General features: G+C 39.3%; 1 protein-coding gene across 1 annotated transcript in view; it reads right to left on the reverse strand.

Moving 5' to 3' along the window:
- Positions 1-13546, reverse strand: part of grin2bb (glutamate receptor, ionotropic, N-methyl D-aspartate 2B, genome duplicate b) — a 59542-nt gene that overhangs the window by 25206 nt on the left and 20790 nt on the right. Inside the window, exons 5-7 of the mRNA XM_039613494.1 lie at positions 3922-4036; positions 3492-3697; positions 250-421 (exon numbers count right to left, since the gene is read on the reverse strand). Of these exons, the coding sequence (XP_039469428.1) occupies positions 250-421; positions 3492-3697; positions 3922-4036 (493 nt within the window). The remainder of the gene's footprint in view (positions 1-249; positions 422-3491; positions 3698-3921; positions 4037-13546) is intronic.

Raw genomic sequence — 13546 nt, forward strand, 5'->3', positions numbered from 1 at the left:
TGATTTGCCAGCAGATCTGAATGAAATCGACCAAACTGTCCCGGTGGGTATTTTCAAGCTGATGCTTTCTTTTTTTTTCAGTGTTGGGATGAACTTAGAACAACATTGATCAGTTTTCGGAACAACAATATACTCCATTTATATCTACATCTGCCTACTGCAGTGCAACAGTATCTAAGGCAGTAATTTATTTTAAAAAGATTAAAAAACTAACATGGAATCTGGAAGAGTGAAAGAAAACATTCTCACCTCTCCAACCATGCCGTTCCAAGTCCCATTAACCTTTTTGCCGTGTTTGCCGTTGGTAACCAGGTAGAGGTCATAAGTAAACTTGACCGTCTTGGCGATTTTCTTCAGGATGTCGATACAGAAACCTTTGCAGCAGCGCTTGATGTAAATCCCTGAATCACCTGTTTGATTGCTGTTAGGCGGACAAAGAGGAATAAATAAAGATCAGAGAGCAAACCTGAGATCAAAGTTTTGTTTGGTCTGAGTACATAAAACCAGCAAATTCAAAAGAAAGAAGACATCACCAATGTTTGGCACTGATTACCACACCTGGAAATACCAGGTTCAGATATAAACACTTTTAATGTGGATCTTTTTTTACTTACATACTTTTTAAGTTTGTTTTTACAACGCAAATTGTTGTTTGTTTGCTTTTTTTGTAGCAGACTTTTTCTGGTTTTGCACTGCTGGATGGACAATAATTTCCTCAGTGATTAATAAAGTATTCTGACTGTGATTTGAAACAAGGCTTTGATTTAACTCTGGGAAATTAAAATTTTACCATATTTTATCACATTTTTCAGATCAAACAATTAATGAAAGAATCAGAAGCAGTTGTAACAACAGCAAAAAACAGTAAAAAAGATAGTGCCCATACACAAGCTCATTAAGGAGGGCTGGCGTTTTTTTAAGACTGCACTTGAGAAGACTTTTTACAGTGAGAAACATTTTACTTCCTGCTTCCTGATTATCCTGATTGCTTTCACCTGTGTCTCATTCCTCTTTTGTTTGTTGGTCCCAATCAGTTCAGGATGCATGAATAGTCTTTTTTTCTTTGGTCTCATCAGATTGTTTGCCTTCTTTCTCCATAGTGCAGTCTGTACTTTATCATGCTCTTTGGTAGTCGTGTTATGTAGACCTTGTTTAGTTTTTTGGATTTTGTATACAGTCAATAAATGTGTCTTCCTTTATACACTCCACCCCGATATGAAAAGAGTAAGAAACTCGTGAAAAGCTAGTCCACCATGAGGGAGACGGCAGTTGATGACCTCTTGCTTGAAATTATAACTCACCCTAGTGAACTAAGGCCCCAGTCACATAGGCCTAGAGACCAGTCAGAGAGCCTCTAGCAATCGCAGGATGTAGGAAAAATGTATATTTTCCGGCTGGAAAATATTGGCTGGCACTCATTAGGTGAAATTAGAAACCAAAGGGGCTTTTCGAGGATTGACTGAGGCTTAGATTCAACTATAAGAAATTAAAAATTCACTGTTTAATCACCTTTTTTAGATCAAATGATTCCTGCAGAACCTCAGAAGCAGATGTAACAACAGTAAAAATCATTACTTGATGCGACCTTACGACCGTTCACATGCTCATCGAGGGGGGCGTGCTACTCTCATTTAACACCTTTTTTATTCTGGGACTCCTCTTGAGATCTATGTTAAATTTTTCTGCTGTTACAAAGACAGATAAAGAAAATCTTTCATACCTCTTGCAATAACTCTCAACAGTGCAACTTTATGTTACGTTACCGTATGTTATGTCCATATATCTTTTTATATCTTGCTGCTTCTTCTGAGCAAATAACAGAAGGTTTTCTTTAATTCTAACACATGGCTACCGGACTGACTAAGCCGAAAAATGTAGATTCAGTAGTTGTTTTTGTTTTTCTTTTAACTGATTGAACTGAAACTGAAAATTTAATATTCATAACAGAAAAAGATAACAAGTCGATTCAAGCTTTCTATCTGAAGCCTTTCAGCCAAAAATGCCAACAGCTTAATGGGTGACACAAAAATATAATATATTCACAGACATATATATAAAAATGTGATATACATATGCCCCTATTAATAACAATTTTACTAAAAAGATCACAGTTTGACTTTGCGGTCATGCTGTTAAGATAAGACAACTTGATAATGAGCTGACTTTACTTCAGCACAAAGTAGAAACAAACATTGACTAGTCTGAAGCCTAAACTGTTAGTGCATGTTAGTTTAGTGCATTTCTTTTATATTTTTTTACACTTGAATTTGAAGCCTGTGCTATGTTTAATACATCCATCTAACACTGCAAATCACAGGGAAAAGTTTAATATGTCACGACTAATACTCACTTTTCTCAGAGCAAGAGAAGAGAGCACGTAAACACATTTAGAGGTTGTCATCCAAATTACACAGTCATGAGGGACTAAGAATAACGCACTTTGGGGCAAACATTTAACCAACCTGTGCGTCATCAGTCAATGGGTTGTTTTGGCTTACAGCAGATACAGGTGCACAACAGCTGTGAATGGAAGCTCTGGCACTCTTTGTTGGATATTTCCAGTGCCAGACTAAGGACAAATGTATTTGTTTGAGTGTTTTGTATTCACACAAGGGTGTGTCAACTTCTATTTATTGAAATTGTGGTTTTATGAATTCAGCTACATCAAGTGAACAGCCTTCATGATTACTGAGATAAATGCACATAGACTAAAGTGGTTATTAATGTTTATTTCGGTTTTGGCAACAATACTGCGCCCGTATATTTGTGCTTTTGTGCATACAAAGGTGACTCTGCAGCGCTCCGTGAATCTGGCACTTGCAGTACTTTTTTGGGTAGAAATAAATCCTGCATATTGTCTTCGAAGTATTGATGGCTGCTCCTGAAATGCTATATGTGTTGCTGAGAGAGAATCTTGAGAAAAGAGGAATGGGAGAAAGAACACGGTGAAAGATCTGTCAATAAAAACAATGAGCTCCAAGATGTAGCACACCCTAAGGAGATTTCAGGTACGCCATTGATAGAAAAGGAGGCCAGTGAAGAACAATTAATTATCACACTCTAAGGACAACCGGATGGCAAGAGGGTCATGGTGAAGAGGAGGGGGGAGGCAGAAAAACAGGAACAGAAAGCAAGTCAGTAATCTGGTTAGCAGAAGTAAAACAAGTGGCACATTTAGTAAAGACAAAAACAGGAGAACCATTACAGCATGCTGCAGGGGCGGCGCGCTGTAATAAGAAAGCCAAAGATACACAAAAAAGAGAAAATGCAATGAAAACAGAATTATTCAAGGCTGTAAGGAGTCTGTTTGATTGTAGCACTTCTTCTTTTAAAAAAAAAAAAAACTAGCACAGACTTCAAAATATTCTATTAAACTACAGACACAGTTGGTCCAAGGTTGATGGTATTATTAAAAAAAATAGTAGTGAACCAAATCTGAAGGTTTAACAGAGGAAAACTTTAAATTCTAACACTCCAACTTAAATTCTCACCTTAGTTTGAGCTGTTTTCGGCAAGGCACAGTGTTCCTCATGCAGGTGCCGCTGAGCGGGTCCACATCCTCCACAATTACAAACGGCGCCTCCTCCAGAGTCACGATGGACAGGTGGTCCTTACGCTCCTCCGCGCCTGAGTACAGCTCAAAGCGAGGCCAAACGTGGTACCTCATCGTCAAGGAGCCTCTCTCCCATTTGCCAACCTGCATGAGTGAGTGGGAGGACAGCTGTGTGTAATGTGCACGCCACTGTAACGAGTACTTCAAGTGGCAGAAAAGTGACAGACACATCGCAGAAGCATCAGAGGAGGAAAATGGCAGAGGATGGATGAAGAGAAGAGAAGAGAAGAGAAGAGAAGAGAAGAGAAGAGAAGAGAAGAGAAGAGAAGAGAAGAGGAGAGAAGAGAAGAGAAGAGAGGGAGGTTTACCCTGTCCCACTGTCTGTCCTTGTCTAGAAGAATGATGACCAGTTTGGGAAACATCTGGTGGCCTTCTTCGCTAAATGACAGGTTTCGGCCTTCAAATGTCACATTCATAAGGTACCTGAAAATGGGAAAATCCAGTATCAACACATGTCTGTTGGCAACAAAGCAAAATGTGGATAATTTAAACTTCATTCTGGACTTCCTTAAAACATGTTTAATGAATATTTAAATGTTGCTTTGCCATCTTTAACGTTGATCTAAAACAGAATTACTAACAGCAAGACGAACCAAACATGCTGTGGATGTAAAAGATTACTTGGAATTCATCTGAAACCTGAACTGACATATTATAACACAAGCTGTGGAGATTATATATGAACAAATACCAAACATTTTTCTTTTTCAAGTCTTTTTTTATTATTATTTGGTGTTCAGCTGCTAAAATTCTCCACATTGTTCAGAATCTAGTTACAAACTTTGTTGCATGGTGTGAGCAGCTACAGCACTAAACAGTGGGCGACATTTCTCTGTGAGGTCATCACAGTAACACCTTTACATATAGGCAAAGTCATCTTTAAAAAAAAAATTGATCGGTGCAGCTTTAAGGACTACGACGCGACATGACAGCAGCATCAGTACAGCGCGCAGGATGCTGCTGTACCCTTAGTCCAAAAACGGTGTGAGGGTGCACTCAAATCAAGGACCACTTCTTATCAAATATTTTTTAAATGTCTGAAATGTTGAAATATTGCAACCAAAACATTTCAGCCACATAGATGGCTCATATTGGCAGTGAGTCAGTGCTGTCAAATATTCAGTCCAATTACTTGGCAGCGTTGCATTTGTCGTTTTTGAAATCTGTCGTTCAGAAAAATAAAAGATTGAAGGAGGTTGAATATCTGACACCCACTGGTTTCCTATTATACTTTTGAACACAGCTGCCCTTCTTCTTTATTAAATTCTTTATGTTTTATTTATTTTAATGTCTATGTCATAGGTTTAAAATAAGATTTTACTTTCTTAGGTCTGAGGGTGAGACGTGGCATTTTGTTATTTCTGTATATAAATAAATCTGGAATTGAATTTGAAATCTTTCTCACATAAAAGATCTTGAATAATCAGTCCCTGTCTTATCTGAAAGACCTCATAGTACTGTATCACTCAAACAAAGCACTTCACTCTCATGCTGCGGTCTTATGTGTGGTTCACATGATATATAAAAGAAGAACAGGAGACACAGCCTTGTGCTTTCAGGCCCCTCTTCTGTGGAACCAGCTCCCAGTTTGGATTCAGGAGACAGAAACCCTCTCTACTTTTACGATTAGCCTCAGCCTTTCTATAAAGCAAATTGTTAGGGCTGGATCAGGTGTTCTTGAATCCTCCCTTAGTTATGCTGTAACTGGCCTGGGCTACTGAGTGTTTTTCTTCTTCACTCTTATTTTCACTCTCTTTGTGTTTAGACATCTCATTGAATTTATTCATGAGTTATTATTAATCTCTGGCTCTCTTCCCCAGCGTGTCTTTTGTCTTGTTTTCCTCCCCTCACCCCACCGAGCCTGGTTATGCAAGAGGTTTCTTCCTGCTAAAAGGGAGTTTTTCCTTCCCACCATCACCAAGAGCTTGCTCAAAGTGGGTCGTCTGATTCTTGGGGGTTTCTCATATTATTCTAGGGTTTTTACCTTCCAATATAAAGAGCCTTGAGGCAATTATTGTTGCGATCTGGTGCTACATAAAAAACGTTCATAATAATTGTATTATTATTAATATTCTTTTCATTGTTATTATAATTATTATTCGTGGTAGCAATAGTAATCTTGATATTTTATGCAGTCTCTTTACTCGACCAGGACCACAACGAAGGTGACCCAGTTTGAAGCATAGTTATAGTGTTAAGAAGCACAGAGTAGGAGCAGGTAAAGCGAGAGTGAAAGGTGGAGGAGTGGGTAAAGGAGGAGAAAGTGCGTTAAGTGCCTGTGTGGATACGTATCAGCATATACAGTATGTGTGTCAACAAGTGCACAGCAGTGGCAGATAAGGTGGAATCATCTCTCTCTCTCTCTCTTTCTCTCTGCCGCCTCCTTCCCGCACTCTTCCTCATCCTGATCTGTGGGCTGCCATCACCATGGAGACACTCTGCCTCTGAAACAATCCACCGGAGAAATAAATATCTTGTCTGAATGCAAGGAGTAAGGAGCTCAGTGTGTGTGTGCGAGTGTGTGTGTGCTTTAAAGGATGTATGAAACACATTTTACCCACCATTATCTCCAAGCAAGTCAACAGTGTGAAAAGAAGGACAATAAATCTTTTCACAAGTGAGTAGAAAATAAATAAATAAATAAATAAATTGCAGACAACAGATGAGCAATGGGCCTGAAACTTGCCCAAGATTTTATCGCAAGTACCTCCCACTAGAACATTCGGTACTTCTATCTGTGATCTCTTCAACTATATTTATATCCGACCTCACACACACACACACGCAGAGTTCTAAGTAGGCTACATGCTTGGAGCAAGTCAATAATATGACTCAAGCCTCCATGAAATGCCTATTTGCTGCGTTCTGGCTGGCTTGCGCACTACAAGTGCTGTAATGCACGTGTAACATGGGATTAGCCTCCTAATACAGTTTGACTAAAACAATGAATCCCGTTCAGCGTCCTCCACCAACTCACGAATCCAACATTTTCCTGGAAAAGCCTTCAAAAATTTACACCTGGTTAGACACCGCTTGTAAATATCCTTCACCATTTTTGCAAAAACCCATTCTCGAACACTTAAGCACATTTCACACGGTGCATGGCGCACTTGTGAAGCACAATGTTAACCAAACAACTACAGCGCCGGTATCATTGCTTATTGGTAATGATATGATGCGTATAAGCCTGTAGGAGTGCACAGGCGGCACGGGCGAGTTAAAGGTTCATACCAATAATGGATGGTTGTAATCTGAGAAGTAGAGAAGGAAGACTGTGTAAGAGCTCTGAGGGGGGATAAAGAGGAGGAGGAGAGGATGTGGATGGTTTGTGGAACCACAAGCAACAAAAAAACCTCCATAAATACATGTTTCCCAGCATAAGCAATCGCTAAAGAGATAGCATAATGTTTATTTGATTGATATTTACAACTGTTTTTTTCTTTTGCATTAATAGTCAACAGTGAACCTTTGATAACTATAAATGTTTGATAACTAAAGGCGTTTTAATATCTGTACCTGGTTCATGTGCGTAGATGTGAACATGGCATCTGCACTCGGGTGCGGACCGAAACAAACGCACTCAGAAGGTTTGGTGTGAATTATCAGGTGTCTGGGCTAAATGCGTTCTCATAACTAAGCATGCTTTGCATTCTGAGCAGACATGTGGTAGAGTACCACTGATGTGCATTCGCTGTTCCTGCCCCAGACACATCTGTGTACCACTACAAACTGTTCTCACATGGTTTCTAGTGAGGCATTATGGTTCACGGGAATTTTTTTTTTCTGTGTTTTCTCCCCAAAACACTGGAGAAAACTTCAAGTGTAAAAGCTCATCAACTGATCAGGGCCATAGTAAATGAACTACAGGTGTGAAAACACCTGTTTTGGTGCGCCAGCACGTGATGGAGGTTTTGGAATGTGTCCCCTCAGAGTCTGATGCGGTATGCTGGCAATAGAGGTGTCATGATAACTGTATAAAGGCAACTATTTAAAAATAGTTGCCTTTACGTGGTAAAGGCAAAAATTTAAACTGTATCAATAATGCATATATAATAAATATATGTAACAGCAACAGGGAAGATTTACAACATGGTAGTGAAGCCTGCTATGATGTATGATTTGGAGACAGGGGCACTGACAGAAAGATAGGAGACAGAGTTGAAGATGTTAAGATGTTCTCTGGAAGTGACCAGGATAGACAAGATTACAAATGAGTACATCAGAGGGACAGCTCAAGTTGAGTGGTTTGAAGACAAAGTTAGAGCAGCGAAGTTAAGGTGTTTTGGACCTGTGCAGAGGATAGTGGATATACTGGAGAAAGGATGTTGAAGATGGAGCTGCCAGCCAGAAGGAAAAGAGGAAGACCCCAGAGAAGATTCATGGATGTAGAAAAGAAAGACATGTAGAGCGTTGGTGTGACAAACGATGTCAGGGGTAGGGTGAGATGAAGGCAGATGATCCTTTGGCGACCCCTGTGTAATCTTTTTTTTATAGGTCTTTGTTCACATGTGGTTAAAGACTCTCTCTCCACCTCTTTGACTTTGAATTATTTGCCATAGAAAACAAAACACAAGTTGCAGAGAATCTGAATTTGACAGCTTAGTATTTGTAGTTTTACAAAACACTCTCTGCAAATCTTTAAAAAACCTATTCCCTCACAGCAGTGAAGATGCTGCTTCACCATCGACTCAGCATCACATGTGATGCAGAAAAATGTTTTATGGTAAAGTAAGCTGAGGTAAAATTTAGCCACATTCCCAGTTGTAGCAGTTCTATATTTTCTTCTCTTGTGCTTTGGGTTTTTGACGAGCACTACAAGATTGTAGCCAATAAAAATAACTGTGTATCTATCTATAAGTGTCAGTAATACTCAGTAGCTCAGCAGTGTTATTTTTTGACTGCAGACAAAACGGCTTTGACGTGTCGTCACGAGCGGCTGACGCAAGCACGCGTACGTAAAACTGCAACATAAGGAGGCAGGATAATTTAATGCAATGTGTTGCCATGGCTCCCACAACCACAGCAATTTCTGTGCAATCAGCTGCGTTGCCATGGGAACAGTAATCTCACAGATGAGAGGCCGGTTGAAGGAGAGGAAGAGAGAGGAGTATTTTTCAGTCTGAACCTGAGTGTTTACCGACTTCCCCTCATGCTGTCTTTCAGTTTCAGATCAATCTCTCCATCTAACCTCGGAGGAGCGCGTCGAATCACACATCAATAGGATTCATCTTCCCGTACATTAACCTGTGCCTTTACAAAGACTGATGCACGCTGTGAATTTACAGCAGAGGAGGCTGCTCTGTTTATCATTTTGTAGCCCTGTACTATTGATGTAGCTTTTATGTGCTGTTTGATCCCTCTTCGTGTCAGAGCTCTCCTCTGGTGGAGGAATATAAAATATATATATATATATAAATAAATAAAAACATAAAAACTACTGGGATGAGCCACTAACCGAAGCTCACGCGGCTTCATCACAGCCATATGCAGCGCTTTGTGCGCCTCGCTCACCAACTGTTCCCCATCTAATCACTGGCTGTGAGGGGAATTTATTTTTTAGCAACAGAGACAATGAATCATCAATGGCATGGACACAATCCCTATTTTTGTGTGTGTGTGTTTTTCTATCCCCCAAATATCTTCAAATGTTTTTCTGAGCCATTTGATATCATGACTCCTTTTGAATTTCTCTTTTTTATCTCAGAGTGAAGTAGAACAAGGTCACAAATTCTCTGTCGCTGCAATGCAGGGATGTAAAAATATATATCTCTGCCGCGCGTGTGTGTAAGGAAGTGTATGCATGTACTCACACACACACACGCACACACACTCGCATGGACAAACTGTATCAGGTTGCTGTGAATGAATCATGAGGCCTGCCTTTGAAAAGTTACCAGTTACTGATAAAATGTGTACTACACTTTACAAGTCCTGCAGGATAGAAGCTGTGACAGCGAGAGGAGAGTGGACAGCCTCACAATACGGGGAATTATGAAAAATACAGAGTAGAAATGATGCAAGAGCCGTGCCACTCGAGGTCCACTTCAGAACAAATTAAACAAGGTGGCAACAGGTGGGATATGGGTGAAAACGCTGCGATTAAAAGACAAAATATTTTCTGGTTACAGCGAGGTTAAAATCTATAAACAGATATCTGTGTATGAATATGCTGAATCTGTGGGCAAATGACAGGACTTTTGGTCCTAAAAGCTGGTAAACAGCACATGTAGAGAGCAAACAAGGATTTGCATTTGCATTTAGATTCTCAAAGCTACTAGCTTTCGACTGATTTTGCTTTAGGAATAAGAAGCCCAGGTCGGGATATCACACAGCAGCCAATGGTTTCCCAGATTGCAGCGAGATACTGTTTAGCACACAGCAATTTCACCAACACTACAACCAAAAGAATGTCAGCCGTCACAATGCAAAAACATATAAAACCGCTATGTATTTGTAAACTTTAACAGTGGCAGGTTCGCAGTGTGACCTAACCAGTTTTAGATTAGCCTAATAGTTCTCACTCTGAGAGTCTGCAGAGGTAATCAAAGTGTAATTGAGCCTATTAAAAAAAGCGTCTTGAAGGAGAATACAGAGAATAATTTCCATGTTTCGCCTGATTGCAAATCAAATTCATTAGCTTGAAATAGCCCTTCCTCATGAGTTACATGATCAGCATGACATCTTCAGCATGTGTCATAATCAAACATTTTCTGTCATTTGAATATAAACTGCCTCGTTGCTTGTAAACGAGTTTCCACAAATCCAAAGATGAGCATCTTGCTGTGAGGCATCGGTGCCAACCGAGCCATCACGTTGCTAAACACTAAATTTTTATTCTGCCCTGTTCGTTTTAATTTTAGGGAATTTAGTTAAATAATATCAAATTTAACAATAACAAAAAAAGATCCTCATGCTTATCCAATCCTGGGTTACGGAAGGGCTGGAGCCTATCCGAGCTGTCACTGGACGGGAGGTGGAGCATACAAATAACCAGGTAACCAGATAACCTCTACTCCTACAGCCAAGATGCATGTTTCCGGACTGAAAAACGGAGTACCACGAAGAAAATCTGGGTCAAACCCAGAAACTTCTTGCTGTGAGGTAAAAGCGCCAACTACTGTACCACCATGCAACCGCCCAACATATCAATTCCAAATCCCCCAAATGATTTTATTGCTTATTTATTGAGCCATGTTTTTCCAGTGGCACGGCCCCGAAAGCTAAATACACAAACACAGTGCTGCCGGACTCCACACTGAAAAGATGTAAGGCTCCGAGTCTCTTTGAGCTGCAGCCTTTAATAAGAGAGTCCACAGGAGCTCCGTGTGATCCGGGCCCGCGAGGACCCCTGATGTGCAGGAGACATCAGACAGCTACCTGTGGAGTCTGAAGAGAGGGAGCGTGTATCACAGAGATCGCTTACATTTAAAATGTGAACAAGGGCAAAAGAGAAGAGGACAATGACCTTTCATAGTTATGTATTTTTTAAAAAGAGCTTTTTTACTGTGGCTGATTTAATTTTAAAATTAGTAAATAAAGATACACTCATCAATCCTTGTCATTTTTTTTAATTTAACCTTTACTTAAAGAAAATAAGATTCTTAAATTGTCCTTCGTGAGACAGAGAGCATGTTTGTAGAGCTAAAGACCTAATTTGACAGTGATATAAAGAAGTTTCTAACATTTGTCAATAAGAGGACCAAATACCTCAGATGATCCCCGGTAGCAACTAGCTAAAGCAAACCTGAGTACCACGGGGAAAAGTGTAAGCTTGTCAATTTACTGTGCTGGTGATGGTCACGTGTCTCAAACTTTCCTGTTTTTGTGTCGGCTGCTTTTCTTTTTTTTCTTCTAGTGATCTCCATATACTTTTTTATTCTTTCAGCGTCTCAGGAACATCTTTGTGTCCGTATGTTGTTATTTTTTTTCTTGTCTGAGACTTTTCATGGTGGACACACAGCTACTGCTGCTTCCTAAAAAAGGTAGGATTATGTTTTTAAACTGGAAGAAGCAACAAAATTATTAGGTGTCTGAAAATAGCGAGCTAGCCTTGTGTGTGTGTGTGGGTGAAGACTTTGAGCAAAAGGCAGCTTAAACTGAAGGAAACTAGAGGGCATAATTTTTTATCTGCTCGCATTTGAACATGTTTGAATGAACACCTTAGCTCAGCCTGACAGCCAGATCAAATACTGCTGGAGGATACATTAAGGTCCACCCAAAAACACATTCTCATAAATTCACAATGACGTTTAACCATCACACAGAGAAAAACATCATTGAAGCCCCACATAGCAGATTTCCGGTTTGTTACTTTATTTTTCATTTAACATTTGTTGGACAGACAGAGAATGTTGGGAAAGGTAGCAGGGAATGATGTGGGAAAAAACTCAGACTGGCCAGGAGTCAACCCCCTGAAATCTCATCATCAGTGACTAACGCCATAGTTACATTTAACTGTAAACCTGGGTAATCAGAATATGAAACTTTAGTTTGAAACACCTGAAACCTAGAGAAAATTATTCTCAATTTTTAAACTAGTCAGTGTTTTTTTTATAGGGTTAGGGTTGGTGTACATCTAATGCAGAAGCAAAAATCCACCCGTTTAAGTCCTAAGCACATGGTTATCAGGTCGCCCACATGTTGATATTTTATACTTAGAATTTAAAAAAAACAAAAAAAAGAATAAAACTTCCCGTTTTTCCTCACAAGTATTATTATCAGTGCCTTGATAATAATGGTTAATATTTTCATGAAAATGTCAAAAAAAGTGTTAATGAGTGTTAATAAATAGCACGCACTCAGTGACAACAAGCCGAAGCACATCCGAGAGAGAGGTTAAGTATTAAGCAGTCATGTTATACTTCCAGAGAAAACACTACCTGGGATACTTTTGTGCTTACATTTGACCACATTTGCTGTGTCACTGTATAAATTGCTGAGTCACTACTATTGCACTAAAATGATGCCGCTGTTGGCACTGTGATAGATTTCTGCTTTGAATTAGGTAGTCTGTCATCAGCGGCAGCAGCTCGTTGGAAAAGAAGGATTCATTTTGTTTGGGCTAATAAACGCTGCTGCCTCTGAGCTACAATCACCAATAAAATGTTCAATTTTCATCATATTTAAAATTAGCGCAAAATTATCTGAAATATAACGATATTACGTGATAAATATTGTGATATCGCTCTGAGGCTACGTCTGAACAGATGACTGAAAAGTGAACATGTTGTGAACTAGTGTACATGACTGTGGTTCTTAATTACAGCAACCGACCCCACAATGTCTGTTAACCAGCGACAGTAAGCTTTGGTTACTTTTGTATTCTGCGTTCTGTTTACAGCTTGGTTTGCGTATCCTTTCTCTGTATTTCAGTTAAGTATAGCCTCCCCAGTGTAATTCTTTCTCTTGTCCAGGGTCTTTTACTTCCTGTTTTATTTTGGTAATCATATGTCTCTTGTGATCTGTGCAGTTTTCTTCTTGTTTAAAGGAAGAAACCACTGTCCACTGTCAAGTGCTTGCTCCTGAGGATCGTGGAATATTACTAGAGAATAACTATTATTAGAAGAAAAAATATCCAAAACATACATTTAGTTTTTTTTTTACAGCGCCTGTTATAAATTAAATTGTACTGCAACATCTATTAATACAAACTTTAAGTTGTTGCTTTTATATAAAGATATAATTTCCTGTTTTTCTCTACTTTAATGATTTATTGGTCGGTTGGAAAAATGTGCTTAAGAAGTCCCTTTGGCGTCTGGAAAAAGGCAATAAAAAAACAATTTAGAAAATAATCAAGAGATTAACATAAATTATGTTAATCATTTCTCCCAATCAGAGTGCTTTAATTAAAATATTGACATCAGTATGGCGGTGCAGAAATAAACAGTCTTCATTAAGTTCTCACACGCTGTATCGCCTCGAAAGTAGCAGCAC

This window comes from Oreochromis aureus, linkage group 6, assembly GCF_013358895.1.
Source record: "Oreochromis aureus strain Israel breed Guangdong linkage group 6, ZZ_aureus, whole genome shotgun sequence".
NCBI lineage: Eukaryota > Metazoa > Chordata > Actinopteri > Cichliformes > Cichlidae > Oreochromis > Oreochromis aureus.